The sequence below is a fragment of the Ictalurus furcatus genome, chromosome 1 (genome assembly GCF_023375685.1).
Source record: "Ictalurus furcatus strain D&B chromosome 1, Billie_1.0, whole genome shotgun sequence".
In the NCBI taxonomy this organism is placed as follows: domain Eukaryota; kingdom Metazoa; phylum Chordata; class Actinopteri; order Siluriformes; family Ictaluridae; genus Ictalurus; species Ictalurus furcatus.
The window spans coordinates 6718646-6737430 of NC_071255.1; the positions used below are offsets into that span (position 1 = coordinate 6718646).

General features: G+C 40.2%; 2 protein-coding genes across 2 annotated transcripts in view; one reads left to right on the plus strand and one right to left on the minus strand.

The window, feature by feature from the left end:
• Window positions 1–3271: 3271 nt before the first annotated feature.
• Window positions 3272–14019, minus strand: mylipb (myosin regulatory light chain interacting protein b). Its single transcript, XM_053621991.1, has 7 exons — window positions 13897–14019; window positions 12540–12730; window positions 10097–10282; window positions 8256–8453; window positions 8009–8173; window positions 6959–7337; window positions 3272–5047 (listed from the first exon to the last, which is right to left on the minus strand). The coding sequence occupies exons 1-7, from the start codon at window positions 13981–13983 to the stop codon at window positions 4958–4960; spliced, it is 1296 nt and encodes a 431-aa protein (XP_053477966.1). The 5' UTR covers window positions 13984–14019; the 3' UTR covers window positions 3272–4957.
• A 317-nt stretch (window positions 14020–14336) lies between these two features.
• dtnbp1a (dystrobrevin binding protein 1a) overlaps window positions 14337–18785 on the plus strand; it is a 34337-nt gene continuing 29888 nt past the window's right edge. The window contains exons 1-4 of the mRNA XM_053622004.1: window positions 14337–14594; window positions 16646–16699; window positions 16891–16941; window positions 17100–17160. Of these exons, the coding sequence (XP_053477979.1) occupies window positions 14539–14594; window positions 16646–16699; window positions 16891–16941; window positions 17100–17160 (222 nt within the window). The 5' untranslated portion in view covers window positions 14337–14538. The remainder of the gene's footprint in view (window positions 14595–16645; window positions 16700–16890; window positions 16942–17099; window positions 17161–18785) is intronic.

Here is an 18785-nt window from a genome sequence, read left to right on the forward strand (position 1 = left end):
TGAGAGTGCAAGATAAAACCCTCCTGAGATTCTAACAGAAGCTGTCTTATATAACACTTACATCATCCGTTTCTACGCAGACCGTATGAACGTGCAGCTGACCCGAGTACTCTGTGAGCGTTGGTCGGATTCAAACCAGCTATGGTCGAGTGATAAAATGTAAAGCCGGAAGAGTGCAGTGACCTTTGAGCGCGTTCGTGAGCACTCGAAAGAGTGATGAGGTGTACAGTGTGTGTTTCCTGCATGGAGAACACCGTGTGCTGTCTTACTCCCTGTTCAACCCGTCTCATTCTCAATCCTAAGTTTGAGCATTTTGAAGTGAAAAAGATCCAAATCCAAACTCCACTGAAAGACATCAAGACACTGATTGTCTAAAGTAACATCTATTTATTGGTTCAATTTTATTTAATGCTTATTAAGTGCATTTCATTTAATAGGCGATATGTAAAATATAATATTCTTTCATTCATTTTTGTTGCATTTCTCCTGGTGGGGGTTGCGGTGGCAGTAGGCTGAGAAGGCCAGTTCAGACCTTTCTGTCCCGGGACACCGTTTCCAGCTCCTCCTGGGGGATTCCCAGATGTTCCCAGGCCAACTGTGAGATAGAATCTCCCAGATGTTCCCAGGCCAACTGTGAGATAGAATCTCCCAGATGTTCCCAGGCCAGCTGTGAGATAGAATCTCCCAGATGTTCCCAGGCCAACTGTGAGATAGAATCTCCCAGATGTTCCCAGGCCAATTGTGAGACAGAATCTCTCTACCAGGTCCTGAGTCTGGACCAGGGTCTCTGTCTACTGGGACATGCCTGATATAGCTCTAGCAGGATCCTACCGGGGGGAGTCTTTGTAAGTTGTCCAAACTGGCTCCTGTCATTTGGAGCAGTGGCTCTACGCTGAGGTTCTCCTGAACTGCTGAGCCGTTCACCCTGAGGAGCTGCCTCATCACTACCTAGCTCTACTAGCTCACGGCCATAGGTGAGGATAGGGATGTACACTGATCGGTCACTGATCAGAGAAAATATCATATATAATAGCAATAATAATATGACTCTTAAAACTATGTCTGTATTTATATTCATAGCTTACAGATGTTTTGTTTACTGCCCTGTTTTTTTTTTCTTTCTTTCTGTATGATCTTTTCCGAAGGGTTAGGCAATTTTGGAAGGTTATGAAACACAGAATGAAGAAGCTCTTCAGTCAAGAACACTGAGTAAAGAAGCAGGAAGAACCGGAGAAGTGGGTAGTGTTAATGCCTCACAGGCTCAGGGTCCTGGGTTATCATTGCTTCCGCCATTGAGTGGGGGAGAATTAATATTCTTAGGTTGTCCATCTGTCCGAGATTCACATTATCACAACATCTCAAGAAAGAGTGATTGAACGTTCATAGGATTTACATGGAATTATCATTGAAACCAGAAGAAGAACTGATTCGAATTTGGAATTGATCCAAACAGCGCCAAAGTCACAACAAGGTCAAATGTCTGAAATAGTTTTTCTTCGATAACTTTCTTCCTGTTTGTCATACAAAGATGCGACTTACACGTTCATGGTCAGGACCCATTTTCATCGCTGTCTAAGTTTTTTGCCATCGATCCATGCTTCAGCAGTGTGTATGTGTGTCCGTCCGAGATTCTCGTTAGAGTGATCTCTCAAGAACGAGTGGTTGAATGTTTGTAGGAGTGATGTGAAATTATCACTGCAACCAGCAGATGAATAGACTAGATTCGATTTGGGAACTGATCCAAACAGGGTCAAGGTCACAGCAAGGTCAAATGTCTGTCTCTTCAATAGCTTCCTTCATATTTGAAGTATATTTTAAGGGTCGTTCTGGCATACAGATTAGTCCCAAGAAGGACTAGACTTGTTGTGGAAAAAAATCTGGACCATGTGTCATTTCCAGGTCACGTCTCTACATGTCATGAAAATACAACTGAAGTACTTAAAAACTGACAAATTCCATGAGGAAACGTATGGAAAAATACTTTTTATTATTTTTATTTTTTTAAATAAACAAAATTTGTTTATAAAAGTATAAATGCTATTTATATGAAAGTTATATATATATATATATATATATATATATATATATATATATATATATACATACATACATATACACTAATATATATATATATACACACACACGTGTATATATATGTATATATACATACATACATATACACTATATATATATATACATACATATATATATATATATACACACACACGTGTGTATATATGTATATATACATATATATATACACACATTATATATATTATATATACATACATACATATACATGTATGTATGTATATATACACATATATATACACACGTGTGTGTGTGTATATATATATATATATATATATATATATATATATATATATATATATATACACATACAGTGAGGGAAAAAAGTATTTGATCCCCTGCTGATTTTGTACGTTTGCCCACTGACAAAGAAATGATCAGTCTATAATTTTAGTGGTAGATTTATTTGAACAGTGAGAGACAGAATAACAACAAAAAAATCCAGAAAAACGCCTGTCAAAAATGTTATAAATTGATTTGCATTTTAATGAGGGAAATAAGTATTTGACCCCTCTGCAAAACATGACTTAGTACTTGGTTTAAAAACCCTTGTTGGCAATCACAGAGGTCAGATGTTTCTTGTAGTTGGCCACCAGGTTTGCACACATCTCAGGAGGGATTTTGTCCCACTCCTCTTTGCAGATCTTCTCCAAGTCATTAAGGTTTCGAGGCTGACGTTTGGCAACTCGAACCTTCAGCTCCCTCCACAGATTTTCTATGGGATTAAGGTCTGGAGACTGGCTAGGCCACTCCAGGACCTTAATGTGCTTCTTCTTGAGCCACTCCTTTGTTGCCTTGGCCATGTGTTTTGGGTCATTGTCAGGCTGGAATACCCATCCACGACCCATTTTCAATGCCCTGGCTGAGGGAAGGAGGTTTTCACCCAAGATTTGACGGTACATGGCCCCGTCCATCGTCCCTTTGATGCGGTGAAGTTGTCCTGTCCCCTTAGCAGAAAAAAAACCCCAAAGCATAATGTTTCCACCTCCATTTTTTGTTGTTATTCTGTCTCTCACTGTTCAAATACAACTACCATTAAAATTATAGACTGATCATTTCTTTGTCAGTGGGCAAATGTACAAAATCAGCAGGGGATCAAATACTTTTTTCCCTCACTGTATATATATATATATATATATATATATATATATATATATATATATATACACACACACACACATACATACATATATATATATGGCATACAAAAAATTAAAAACAAAAACTACTGAAATGCATACATGAAAAATGGGTCGATTTTGTAGGAATCTTTTAAATCAGTTACACATGAGTTATAAATTAGTTAACACTTCTGATGAGCTACTCATCAAATAATAAAGAACTTGTTAAAAGTAAAGATGCTACACGTAAGGGGATACGCTTGTCATAAACACCGGGGTTTCGAGAAAGTAGGAACTGAAAGCAATGACCGAATCGTTGAAAAGAATGAATGAAAATGGGATATTCTGAAGGGAAAACTGTTTGCCCCACACTTCTATAGCATGAACAGAATTTGAAAGTAGTGTCCAGTAGAAAATGAAAATAAAGGAAGGAACCCGATACAATTCAAACTGCACGTAAAAGATTTTTTTTTTTTTTTTAAAAATACTTAATGTCAGTCACCAACTCTTGTGAATGTAAATGCACGACACAATAAGGGTTACTACAGGCTAAATTCAACGAAACGCAGATACAGTACTGTGCGAAAGTCTTAGGCACATGCAACATAAGGAAAAAACAAATACTATAAAGAGAAGTAAACGAAAACAAATGAAACAAAGTCGATATTTGGTGTGACGACCCTTTGCTTATAAAAAGTTGTAGTAGTCTCGGGTGGAATTAGTGCAGTTTTATAAGGAACTGAGCCGTAGGTTTTATTGAGCATCTTACAGATGGAGACTTTGACTGTCGCACTCTCTTCTTAGTTTTGCAGCAATGTCCAGCAGCCTTCATTGTGTTTTTTTTTTTGGTCTGAAAAGTGTCTCTTACCTCTTAATATATTGCTTTCTTTATAGACATACAAACATTTTTTCTGTAACAGATACTTTTGCGCTGGAAAACTAATGTTCGGAAGTCTAAGATGTTTTTGTACTGACTCGATAATGTAGAAGTCATCAAATAAAAATCTATAACAAAGTTTGTACTAAAACTAAAAAAAAATAAATAGGGTGCCTGAGTCGTTTGCACAGTACTGTATATTCATTCCCTTAATGAATGCAGAAGTTTAGACACCCTGTGGGGCAACATGTGTTCATATATTAACACATAAAAATCCTTTATGAGTGCAGCATATACAAGACCCTCCTCTCTGAACACTGAAGACTGTTTGAAAAAAAAAAAAATTTTAAAAAGGAAAGATTCTAAGGCATTAAAAATACATGAGCTTTTTATATATGATTTTATATTTTTTTAAAAATAAAAAAAATGTAAGACTATTTAAAAATGCATGAAGAATGCTAACCATGGAGTGTTTACCTCAAAGTGTTTTTGTTTTTTTTTTAAAAAAAAGTAATACAAATGCATATTAACCTGCTGCACTGACTCATATTTCATTAATGAAGACTTTAAGAGGAAACAAATAAATACAAATATGTTCTCGCTTTGATGAAAATAATAATAATAATAAAAGTAATAATATTGCATTGTATGTAACATCAAGAAATGTGAGTGTCATGGTGTCCAATTTCTCATCAAACAGATCTGAGCGGCAGGTTCCATGAGGACAACGTGGACACCTCCACAGATCACTAGCCTGTGCTACAGGCTGAACAGTCTGCACTGGCTGAGTTGAAGAACGCCTAATCAATGAGTGTACTGGTCTTGTGATTGCTTCTCAAACCTTCTGGCACGTCTCAGTGTCCACTCCTCACATGTCCACATGGTTCAGCAGACTCGCACAAGTGGGCAAGTAGACGTGCTGAACACCTTCAATCTCCGAACGACACACTGGACAGTGCTGAGGGGAGACAATAATCATAAATATTATTAACACCCACGCTGAAAAAGCAAAAAGTGCACTATATGGCCGAAAAGGTCAAGTGTCCGCAAACTTTCGGCCAGACGGTGTGTTTTAAATGGAAGTTGTTTCCCCTAATGGAATGGCAGTTTTCGATTGATCGTCAAAACGTTAAGGCTCAGTACCTTAAAAGCGTAGAATGCTTGAAATAACCTGGATTTCTCCGGACTAGCTTTCAACCTTGACCCATTACAGTAGATTAAATAAGCTGAGGGTCACTCTGAGGTTATTAACCTTCAGTCAGTAAGAATCTGTGCATCAGTACAGAAAATCGTTCACATCCAGAGCATGCAAAAGGTAACCAGCGGTTACGCAAACCTTATAATGTGTGTGTGTGTGTGTGTACTCAGTAGATAACTTCACTGCTCACTGGATGCCTGTGAGTTCTACGTGACACTGAGAATCTATTTACTTTACTGACTGATAAAACCTGCAGGATCGTTGCAGCACCTAAAAACAGGACATCCCAGGTTAATATGTAGAACACGTGTACTAGTTTGATGTAATGTCCTTCTGAAAAGACAGACGTCCATCAATCATTCATTCATCTTCAGTAGCCGCTTTATTCTCGTCCTGGGAAGACTGGGCGTGAGGCAGGAATACACCCTGAATGGGATGCCAGTCCATCGCAGTGCACCATCCGCACACACTCATTCAAACCTGGGGTAATACAGCATGGCTCAGTGGTTTTCAAAGTGGGGGTCCCCTTTGGGGCCACCAGGGGGCGCCCGGGGGGCCTCAAAAATTTGGTGTGCCCATCCCTCCCACTAGTATGTTTTCTCTTTCTCACTCTCAGACAACCACACACACACACAATCAATTCCTAATGTCATGTAATGTAAAGATGTAATTATTAATAAAAAAAAAAAAGGGGGATATATTCAGAAGTCTGTATTTTTAATGTGTTTTAAAGACATCTTGCAAAAGGGGGGCCTCGGTCAAATGGTAATGCCATTTGGGGGGCCTTGGTCTGGAGAAGTTTGGGAACCCCTGGCATAGCTAATCTACCTTACTAGTGTGCGTTGGGAGGTGAGAGGAAAGCGGAGAATGTAATTAATCGATGCTTTTAATTCATTCTGTAAATGTCGATTTTCAAAAGCGCAAACTATTACTATTTTTAAAAAGCGAGTTGCTCTTTTTGGACCCATTTTAGACTCGTGCTATTAAACAATACGTCCTCCGTCCCACCTGCGCATTCTTCTAATCAGCCGATCATGTGGCGATTCTGTGGAAGCTCTAGAGACCGTTGTGTGTGAAATTCCCAGATGATCAGATGATTTTCTGAAACGCTCAAACCAGTCCCAATGTTCAGGTACCGACGTCCATGCCACGATCAAGTCGCCGGAGATCACACCTTTTTCTTCATCCTGATGTTTGACGTGGACATTATCTGAAGCTCGTGACTTGTATCTGCATGATTTTTTGCATTGCGCTGCTGCCACATGATCGGTTGCTTAGACGACTGCATGAAGGTGCACGTGTTCGGGCGTTCCTAATAAAGTGGATATAAAATGAAAAGAAACGGTATAGACCCCGAATTGTGCCCGATGCTCCCTGGGATAGGCTCCAGGTTCCCCGTGACCCTGAAAAGGAGTAAGCGGTATAGAAGATGGATGGATGGAAACAGTACAGTAATATTTGTTTCTTCGAGTTAGTATTCAGGAAGCATTCGTTTGGTCATCAGAATGATTAAAAAAAAAACAACATAAAAACACATCCATCTATCCAGCTTCCCTTTCAATAAAAGTTCTGATCTGATCAAAGTTCAGAACGTAGCGAGTGATTGTTAGTGCGCACCGCGTGCTAGAACGGCTCTGGATTAGATGCATGACATTGACAGGTTCGGTTCACCTGAAGCTGTGCAGCGCAGAGTTTACAGCAGACCATGTGACCACAAGGACAGAAGGCTGTACTGATCTCCCGGTCACAGCACAGCGCACAAGTCAGAGCCTCCTGTAGTCTCTGGAGCTTGTCCCGTAGCACACACGTCTCCCTGCAGCCCTCACAAGAGCCTTCCTCTTCGTCTGTAGACATCCGCCTCGCTGGAGAAACACCGGAGGACTTGAACAGGGTGCGTCGAGCTCGGTCATACGCCTCCTTGGATGTGCGCTGGACATCGAAGATATACTTCTTTCCCACATCAACACTTTCACTGAGGAAGAGGGAGGCCAGGTGCGCCTTAAAATCACGACTGTACTGCATCATCACGGTGCTGGTCACTGTGTCGCACCTGAAGAGTCAAATAAAAGACCACAGCATGTTATTGACACGTTAATAAATATGTTACAGCACTAACATTTCACTGCTAGAGATATCACAGAGCAGTCAAGTCAAGCAGAACAGCGAGGAGCGTTCTGGCGTCATTTTTAACGACATTACCCCGTCAAAACGATATAGCAACAGAACTATTTGAATCATTATTTCTTTTTTCTTTCTTTCAAATATATTTGAAATAACTGATATAGCTGCTTCAGGAAATGATGTTAAGATTAAAGAAATAAACGTGACCATGCAACACGGAAGGTTCTCAAAGTTTTCAGAACCTGATGGGAAAACTACTGAACTACTGAAAGCTGAGATCAAAGATTTTCCTCTGCATTCTGTATTCAAATTCTTTCTGAAAACGTAGTTGAACTGGTGGTTTCAAATACGTTTTGTTTTGTTTTTTTAATTAAAAAAATCAATAAAAAGGCTTAAGCAGCTATACTGAAAAGCTATAGATTAACTGACATTATTAATCGGGTACAACTTGAACGTAAAACCGATCATGAACATCCATTTGTCCGCATGGGAAGGATATTTTAGTGTTTCGATATTTTCGTTTTAGAAAGGGAGGGGGGGAAAAAAAAGCGCAGAAAACGTTCGTCTGAGCAAAGGAGTTGAAAAGAAAAGCCTTGTCACCTGTAGAAGGCGTGGATCTCAGTAACGGCGCGGTAAAGTCCACTAGCAGCATTAGTGCTGATGAATTTAAACAGGAGTATAATGTTTTCCCCACTGTCCTTGGTGATGGTCACGTACACATGCTTCCCAGACTGGGTGGCCATCTGAATGGCCGGATAGATAAATCTGCAAGGAATTAAAAGCCAGACGCACATTAGATGGTAAATCTTGAGAATCACCCTGCTGAGCTGTTTCTCTCCAGCTTTACCTGTGAACAGGTGTGAAATCCTGTTTGCAGATGAACAGCCCCTCAGGTCCAACCCCAATGCCCACTTTATGCCCGTCAGCATCCAGTGCCCAGTGCCACTCCACGCCATAGTTCTCCAGAGAGGACACTAACTGCAGGGCTTGGTACTCGGCTGAACCCCGATTCCTACCACGGAGCTCTTTGTGCCTTGCAACGATGCTGCCAAAGCAGAACGTTATATTACAATACACACGGCAAAAGCACAAGTATTTACCCTGAACACGTTTGAGCTCCGAGTGTGAAATTACTTGAGGGCGAGTAAATTATCTGACGTTTCAGTCAGTCCGGTCATTCTGAACGCTTAGTAGCAGTAAACTGAACCGGGGACCCTGAGCTGTGAGACACTACACCACCCATCTTCCACTAATAGATTATTTTAATGGAAATAGATATAATAGGGTTTTTCTCGATTGCTAATAAACTGTTTCAGTTGGCCGAGTTTCCCCAAACCATTCGTTCAGTTCAATCGATATCGGCCAATAAAGGCTATTTTTTTTTCACAGGATGCTGATCAGCAGCAAGTGTGTGTGGGTTTGTTTTTTTATACTGTGCTGTAATTGACCATATACGGTGTTCTGTTCCATTCTGAGTTCATACTCGATTCTTTCGAATTGGAACTTTTTCTTTTTGAAAGTGCGTCCCATCTACTGTAAGATCACATGACAGTACTGTAATGGAAATGAACTTTTCGAAAAGCTCCTTCCATATACGGTATCTCACAAAAGTGAGTACACCCCTCACATTTTCACGTGACGACACTGAAGAAATGACACTTTGCTACAATGTAAAGTAGTGAGTGTACAGCTTGTGGAACAGTGTAAATTTGCTGTCCCCTCAAAATAACTCAACACACAGCCATTAATGTCTAAACCGCTGCCAACAAAAGTGAGTACACCCCTAAGTGAAAATGTCCAAATCGGGCCCAATTAGCCATTTTCCCTCCCCGGTGTCATGTGACTTGTTGGTGTTACAAGGTCTCAGGTGTGAACGGGGAGCAGGTGTGTTAAATTTGGTGTCATCGCTCTCACACTCCCTCATACTGGTCACTGGACGTTCAACATGGCACCTCATGGCAAAGAACTCTCTGAGGATATGAAAAAAAGAATTGTTGCTCTGCATAAAGACGGCCTAGGCTATAAGAAGATTGCCAAGATTGAGGGGACAGCAAATTTACACTGTTACACAAGCTGTACACTCACTACTTTACATTGTAGCAAAGTGTCATTTCTTCAGTGTCGTCACATGAAAAGATACAGTCAAATATTGACAAAAATGTGAGGGGTGTACTCACTTTTGTGAGATACTGTGTGTTGTATAATAGACATTGACCTGCAGAAGTATTCCAGATTCCCAATAGGAGGTTTGTGTAGTAGTGTTTCGAGCTGATCTCAGCGGTGTTCTCTAGGCAGTGGAGTAGTTTCACAGTGTATATTTGTCAGGTTTTGTGTGTTATCCGAGGCCAGTGTTTGATTTCGACAGACGAGAACATGTTTTTGACTGAAATATTTGAGTTTGACGTGGAAGCTTGAGGTCCGTGCAAGTTATGAGGTTGTGTTTATAGTTCTAAGAAAACGGTGAATGGTTTCATGGACTGTGTGTTAGCAATGGGGAAAAAACTGTGAAACAAAGCTGTAGTATACTGTACAGTCTCAAAGCCTTGGGATGCAACAGTGCCTCTAGTGGTGTGTTTTTACATTTCTAACTGAACCTGTCATTTAACTGAACAAAGTAATGCTCGATCTTCCACGCTGCGTGAGCGTACACAGTAATGAGCGGTGTGGTTTGTCCGACCCGAGCTTTACCTGTTCATGGTGCTCGGGTCCGATTCCTGTCCACAGATCTGCGTATAGAAATACTTGGCTGTGTTCTGATTGTAATCGCCGAATTCTGCCTGGGACAAAAGGGCACAAAGTTCTACCACCTGCTCCGAGTCCAAGCTCAGGCTTCCTCGCACGAGGTCCTCCTTCACATGCGTCAGGAACAAATGCCTTCATGGGAATAGTACATTATGAAATTAGAATTAAACAACAGGTTATCAAAATTTGGAAGGGTTACAAACACGCCACGCGTTATTTGAATCACGGCATAACTTTGTAAAAAAGTAAGTAAGAAAGTAAGCAAATTTGATTTATATAGCACATTTAAAAACCCAGCAAAGCTGACCAAAGTGCTGAACAAAGTAAGGAAAAGTTCAATAGAAAACAGAATAAAACCAAACAGAGAGAAAATAAACAATAGTAAAAATGAGATTAAAACGCCTGGGAGAAGAGATACACGTTCAGCCTCTTTTTAAAAATGATAACAGAAGGTGTAAGGCGGATGTCCAGTGGCAGTCGATTCCATAAACGAGGGGCAGCGACTGAAAAAGCTCCATCACCTTTAGTTTTTAACCGGATCGAGGGACATACAGAAGAAACCTATCAGAAGATCTTAGAAATCTGCTAGATGATTGTGGAGTAAGAAGATCTTTGAGGTAAGAAGGAGCTTGATCATTAAGAGTTCAGTTTTAACTGAATCCTAAAGTGGACCGGGAGCCAATGGAGCGATGCTAATATTGGGGTGACATGATCATATTTCTTTGCCCTGGTCAACAGCCTTGCAGCTGCAGTTTAAACCGTCTGGAGACGAGCAAGAGATGACCGAGGAAGACCCGAGTACAAAGAATTACAATAATCTAAACACGATCTGATAGAAGCACGAACAACCTTCTCCAAAGACAAAAATGTTTTACGTTTAGAAATGATCCGAAGTCGATAAAAACTATTCGTAACGACCGAATTTGCTTGGTTAAGCCTGATTCCTAGTCCGGGATGATACCAAGGTTCCTAACCTGGGAAGAAACTGAGGGGAAGTGATTACGACGCTCATTAATGAGCCCATCTCTGGGGACCAAAAACAATTATTTCGGTTTTGTCTTCATTCCTCTGGAGAAAGTTAACCACAAAATGGAGCGTTGGTGCAGTTTTCAGAGGCTGGAAGTCCAAACACACAAACGGTGTAAAATGTGGATCGCACTAGCACTGATTCCGCTAGCTAAACAAAAACAAGTACTGTATACCGTACTAAACGAGATGAGAAAGTGCAGTGAAATCGCGCACAGAAAACAGCATTCCAACCTCATCCTAGTCCACCTCAAACTTACTTACAAACTTACACGGTTATCTGCTCAAACGGTTAAGAGCGACGTTCTCAGAACATTCTCGATTTTGCTGTATGCGGCTGTCGTACAAGTACACGGTTAGAAAAGAAATACAGCGGCGAGAATGAAGTGAGAATAAAGTGAACATGAAGACCGCGTTACAATTTGAAAGTGGTCATCTAATCTGGAGAAACTGCTAATGACACTAACATTCAGCTGTCAAATTCTGCACTACGTATATATTTATTCGTTTATTACTAGTTGTTGCTCATCCTCTACTGTGAACTGTGCAATATTCCATTTGTCATTTATCTGTATATAAACGAGGTGTTTCTCATCTATATCTATATCTATATATATATATATATATATATATATATATATATATATATATATATATATAGATATAGATATATATATATAGATATATTGAGGCGTACATACATAGTGCACATATTACCATTACTATCATTTTTCACTGCTATTTTTCTATTATATATATATATATTTTAGACATTTTTTCTATTCTATTCCTATTTCATGTGTATTCTTATCTGTTTTTTTGTGTGTGTGTGTGTAATTGAGCTACTGTAACGAGGGAATTTCCCCAGTGTGGCATCGATAAAATTTTAAAATCTTAATAATTCATTTTTCTGCAACAAATACTAAACAGGACACAAGCAAATCAGTAAGTGACGTAATTGCCGCGATGATATAACTGCACAACCGAACAAACGATTTCGCAGTTGGTTCACATTTCCAAACCAAAACAGGAAGGACAATAGAAAAGTTTCACTTGAGGGGAACTTTCGAGGTTACGCTGGGTTAGCGAGCAGGCCGGTCACCGTGACACTGGTCATTCAAACTGTAACTAAATCACCACGGTCTAGACACTGAGACTGTACGTTAAAACTGCACCATGCCACCCATTACTACAAAGAGGTTTCCCTATTAGTCTACTTCATCAGAGCATTGATATTGATAAAAACCACCCGTCAACATTTTCACTCCCCGTTCCAAACCTCGTTCTCATTTTGAGAGCGAGTGCACTTAAGTGTAAAGTTTCATGTCAAAGCACGCGTCGAAGAATCGTGCATCGGATTCACCTTGTTTGCTCTTGCAGGATGAGGTGTGGCTCTACAAAGAACTTCACACGCAGCTTCAGTCTGCACGGGGACACGTTGTCCACTTGCTGACAGATTCGGTTTCTTAGATTTAACCAAAGGCTCTCCCCTTTACTCCCAGTGAACTGCAGTCCAAAATAGTCCACCTCGATGATCCCCAGTCTCTCACACACCTGAAACATAACGTTAGGTTATATCACTGGTTCGACGTGTACTTAAGCCGATAATCCGCGCGCTAAAACGGACTTCCGGCGGACCCTGAGAATCGTAACACACTGAAATGGTAGTGAGGTTAGGTGCGGCTGTGTTGCATAGGTAGAGAAACAGTCAGCCAACCCGAACACAGTATGTCCATCCAACAGTGTCCTGCAGTTAGAGATGGGCGATATCGTATCGTTTGCGATGTAAAGGTAGAAATTCTCCCCACAATAAGAATGAGTCTTCCAGCGATAATAACGATAAAGCCTAGTTGATGACGTATTTCTGCGTGTCTGCGACCGGTTCGCAGCTCACGTGCCGAGCGAAAACAAGTATGGCGGAAGGCGAACGTGAAGCGGAGGAGGAGTTTATCGCTGAACGAGGAGCTGCCGCTACGATGGAACTGGTTTGCTTACAGAAAATCGGTTTCACTTTTAAAACAGAAAATGTCTGTGTTTCTGAGGCTCTCGAGACTGCACGCAGTGGTCACGTGTAACGGAAAACCGTGGCGAATGGCACTATATTTATATCGTCGCTGATATCGTTATCCCAATAAATACCGGAAAATATCGTGATATGGTTTTAAGTCTATATCGTCCATCTATAGCTGCAGTCCTTATTGATGAAGAGTTGGCGGACGAACACAAGATGGACGAAAGTCTGTAAACGTACAGTAAGCTACAAGGTGGATGTGAGTAATAAAAGTACCACACTACCAACAACCATGCAACTACCCCCGGACTGACTGGGAAAAACGGTGCACATCGACAGATTTGAAATATTATCGTATCTGTATGGAAAATTTGCCCACGCTCCATGTTTTTGTGTTTTCATAGGTATGTCTTTATGCATTATGGGTATTCTGATTATTGTAGTTCTACAGAGATGTACTTACAAATAGCACTTAGTTAATTTTTTTTATGAATACATTTGTTCGAATACATACTTTGTAGGAATATATATCTGTATTTGATAAGTAATAAGTAATAATAAGTAATGCACTCCGACTATATTCAGCTTTCTGAAGCTGAAACTGAATGCTGAACATGCTCCTAACTAATACTTCCTAAACTTCCTGAAGCTGCAGAATCAGGTGTATGTATAGGAAATTTACACCTGAGCAATGTTCTTAGTTCCTTACCTTATTGAGACAGTCCTCTCCATTTGCTTTGGGATCAACCTCCACCTCCATAACGACTGAATCAGGTCGAGTTACGTGACAATACATGTTGAGATTCCTCTACACTTCCCCTGCAGCAGCCTTCTGCACAGTCTGTCCCACTACTGAGTCTCAAACAGGGTGTGTCTATGACGCCACTCAAGCCACGCCCCCTTTCTCTGCCGCGAGACCAATCACTGTTTGGCGTGAACACAGTACCCGGAAGTGGGCATTTCATATGAACGACGTGTCCTCGCTTTACTTCCGCACCTACCCGTATTTAGACCCCCTCTGTGCTATCATTGGGTTAAACCTGTTTGCGTCATGAGCGCTGACTGATTGATATCCAATCAGAAAACTGAACTGTGCCGTTGCTGCACTGCTAGCCAATCACAGCACAGAATTTGGAGTCTGCCAGAATACGGGTTGGAGGACAAAAAACAAGGCTGTGATTTTACAGAAGTGACAGTCGGGTGTGTATTGTTATGGTGTGGAGTAAGTTTAATGGTGCGGCACACTTGTTTTAAGTGGGGCAGGATGTTATTATGTATTGTTAGTATGAACTTGTGTCGTGGAGTATAAGCAGTAGACGGTAGCTATATGTAACACGATAAGAGGTGGGAAATGTTTGAGAATTTCAGAGAGAGACTGCAGAGCGTGCAGCAGGACTTTACATCAGGGTATGTAGACACACACACACACACTGTAACACCTTCCTTCTAAACACGGCTGCGTTAAGTTGTTTCTCTGAGTTCGGGGGTTGCGTCCACAACCGCACTTCCCCAGTGTTAAGGGTTTAGTGTGCTAGTGCGCGGTTTGGGACGTGGCCTCAGAGCTTGCTAGGTGATATTAGTAGTTTCTCGGTACACTCACACACACTAGTTAGTTAAGGTGTTGTTGCGTTCTTTAGTGAATAAAGGTGCACACATTCTCAGCTGAGGGAAAACGGACACGTTAATGTAGAGGCATTTCTCACTGTGTGCTAGCTAGCTCAATGCTAACTACATTCCACAGCATTACTCAAAGCAAACAACCAGTTTCAGATGACTGTCATGTGACCAACTGCAGCAAGGTCACGTGTTTGTGTTCAACACAGCTTACTAGGAAATACGGAAGCCCTAAGCGGCCATGCGTTATTCTTTTGTTTGTTTGTTTCTTTCTTTCTTGTTATCTCGTGATCTCGATTTGATTGTCTCGTGATTTCGACATAAAAAGTTGTTTTCTCGTGATCTCGACATAAGTTATCTCGTGATCTCGACTTAACTGTCTCGTGATCTTGACATAAAAAGTTGTTTTCTCGTGATTTCGACTTCGTTGTCTCGTGATCTTGACATAACCTAAGGCTATGGAAGCCCTAAGCGGCCATGCATTATAATTTTTTTCTTTGTTGTTTTCTCGTGATCTCGACATAAGTTGTTTTAATGAATGGCCTCTGAGGTCTTTCTTAAGTAAAGGCACATATCCATGGTATGATTGAAACTGCTGACAAACATCACAGCAGCGCCGTATAGTTATACCATTTAACATTTCGATATTAATAGGAATACACAGGTCTAAATTTAGGATTAGAGGCTGTTTTACATTTAAAGCAGAACTACACGTTAACTAGAGCAGAAAGGAGCGAAGACGAAACAAAGGAAGAAAAATACCCACTACTGTTTTCATCATGCTTTTGAACAAATCCCCTTGACTGTCTGAAGCCAGTTTTACACTGTATGATTACAGCAGTCTTTTAAGATCATAACTTTTCACACTGTACAAGATGATGATAATCCCATTATTAATATTGGCCCAGTTCTCTAACAGACTGTGTGATAACGTGGCCTCCAAATCCGATTTTTCACTTCAGAAGATCCTCGAACGATAGACCTGCTATTAAAGAAACCGACTACGTTACCGCTTTCATCAGCAGTCAGTGTGATCCAGGCTCATGGAGAAAACAGGGCAGCATAAGTATTCTTCTATGACGTAGCAGCGCTCACACCCTGACATTTGAATCCAAAACTACTGACACTGACACAGACTTTGTCGTCGGATGTCTTTGGTCGCAGCGCTGCTAAATCGGCCAGTAATGAACGTCACGTCGTGCACTGTAAGACCACTAATCTCAACTCACGACCAAACAATTAGTTTAAAATGTGCGATTTTTGTTTGCAACATCAAAGCCAGGCCAAAAATGATACAGTGTAAAGTCGGCTTTAAAAGCCGCACGAGTGACGTTTGTTACGTGACTTACTGGAAGGCTGAGGGGTCAGACAACACCTAACACATTACAGGTCGACCGATACCGATTACTAAGTTGGGTGGTACCTACCTTCTGATAACTGATTAATCAAAAACTGATACTGTTATTCAAAGGGAAATATTGCTGAACTTTATTACAAAAATAAACAGTACCGACTGTACCATGAAAATGTACTTTACCTTTTTTTTTTTTTTTTTAGATGAAATAAGTATTCAAATATGAATTATTAATAAATATTAAAATAAATAAGATCCATCATGAACCAAAAAGTAACATTTAATATAGCAAATAAAAATAGACATTCAAAATGAATCAAAAAACACTTCGAATAACACAACACAATTAGTCAGCGGTCGTTTTTTTAATTTCACCTCTAGAGGCCGCTCTTGTACTGTATTTAAAACTGTAAAATGACAGTGGACACTTCTCAGGCTTTTTTTTTTTTTTCATGTGACCGTTTTATATATGTGCTTTCAAACCTTTCAGAATTAAGACCTTGAGTGACAAGTCCAAGGAGTCCAAAGTGAAGAAGAAACAGAAGTAAGTACATGCTAATAAAATGTTGGGAATCAAAGGTCTTTATTTATTTATTTATTTATTTATTTATTTTTGTCAAAAGCAGTCCTCGTTTAATGCATTTTAATAGGTGATTTATTTGGTTGAGTTTTTCCAGTATGTTGTTGGATGTCTTGGATGAATTTTGGTCGGATTTTTTGCTGTCTGTCTTTTAGAAGAGAAGAATATCTTCCTCAGTACTCCGCCGGACTGGAGTTGTTGAACCGGTATGTGTTTTCTAACGAACTCACTCACATTCATGAACTGTTAAGTGTCTCATCATCATCATCATCATCATCTGCTTATAAAAGCAGTACACGATTCCAAATTGTTCCCTTATTTAAGAAAAAAAAACACACACACACACATTTTTCTTCCCTTCAAGATATGAGGAAACCTGGGTGACGCTGCACAAGCGAACCAAAGAATGTGCCAAAGCTGCAGAGGTGAGTAGCTAGATGATGGAACCTTTTTTTTTTAATGTCTAACACTGACCTCTATTACGTATGGTTTACAGCTACTAATTTATCCAAACCGACGAGTTCTGTTGTGCTGATGAAATGGTGACGTAATCGTCCTTTCTGTTTTGGATTTGTCTTCAGTAAGTTGTGGAACTGAAAAGCTGAGATTTTGCCCAAGCCAAAGGTCTATATGGAAGATGATAAAACAGGATGACGCACGCTGTTATAGGAAGATAAGCTGAGTCATTGAAGAATGACCTTCGATTAGTTTATAGTCTTCGATAAACAAGTTACTTCCTGTTATCATTTACGCGGTAACACTTACTTACTTTACAGTCGTTCCCTCACCACCAGCATTTCTTTTCTAATTCCCGCGGTTAATACGACCGCGGATTGTCAGATCCTAGTCCTGAAACGCCCTCTGTCCTGAACAAGGTCTCGTATAGGAAAATTTAAAGGAACAGCTTTACTCTGACTTCAATGTTGCGTCAGAGAAAATGTCACCATATCAGTGATTATACACGTTTAAAATTTAAAAAAAAAAAATCAATTTACAGTCCCCTCTGAAAGTATTGGAACAGCAAGGCCAATTCTGTTGTTTTCATTATACATTGAAGACTCAAATATTCATCATTTGGGAACTTTTATCATCAACTTTTATCAAGACAATGATCTAAAACACACTGCCAACACAGCAAAGGACTTCATCGGACTTAAATATTCATTTAATTGATTTCCTATACTTTTTCTCACCTAAAATTCGGTGGTCCGCCACAAGAGTGTCATGCTCTAAGCTGTTTAACACATCTAGATGTAAAGATCAGGAAATGGAAGCTGAAATTCTGATCTATCATCTCATATACATCTTTTGATCTCAAACCCAAATGTGTTCAATGTATTGCAAAAAAAAACAAAAAAACAGTAGAACTAGCCTCGGTGTTCCGATACTTTCGGAGAGAACTATATACAAGTCCCTACGGCCATCCATAAACCTCTATATAGACCTTCTCCCTGATTGGAATCAAACATTTAACTCCACTGTGTTATACAGTACGTCGTCCCGGGGAGTTCATGTCGTCCCGGGGAGTTCTCCCTTGCCGTCGTCGCCCACTAACTTTAAATCCATATTCGGATTTCTGTAAAGCTGCTTTGCGACAGTGTCTGCTGTTAAAAGCATTATATAAATAGAATACAGTTGAGTGGAATATAATACGTGATATAAGATGTGCACAGAGTTCGGTGGTTCCTGGCTACACTGGTACAGTGTAATACTCTTCTGTAATATTACTATAGTATGGCTACAGGTAAGTAAGGTTTAAATGGAAAAACCAACATACATCAAAACAGAGTTGTATAATCGAAACACATTCTTGACATCACCTCCAGTAAAGGGACCATACCGAGCATCGATGCTCCCTGGTGTTTGCGGTGCATTGTGGGATCTTTGAGTCGGCGGACGTTCCAGTGCACTGGAAGGATTTTACGATTGAGGCAGCCCTTAAAATGGCCTGCTCAGTGCCCTAACTACTCAAGATGCATCCTACAGTACATTAACCCTACACACCACACACATCACTGTCTTCTTTTGATTTCTTCTCTCTGCAGCCATT

What these genes read in the sequence shown, in the direction of transcription:
- mylipb (XM_053621991.1), bottom strand. Translation starts at nt 13,983, where the DNA reads ATGTATTGTCACGTAACTCGACCTGATTCAGTCGTTATGGAGGTGGAG. An exon ending in GATTTCACACCTGTTCACAG is followed by an intron (nt 8,174 to 8,255) that starts GTAAAGCTGGAG and finishes AATTCCTTGCAG; the next exon opens with ATTTATCTATCCGGCCATTC. An exon ending in GAGATCCACGCCTTCTACAG is followed by an intron (nt 7,338 to 8,008) that starts GTGACAAGGCTT and finishes TTGACTCTTCAG; the next exon opens with GTGCGACACAGTGACCAGCA.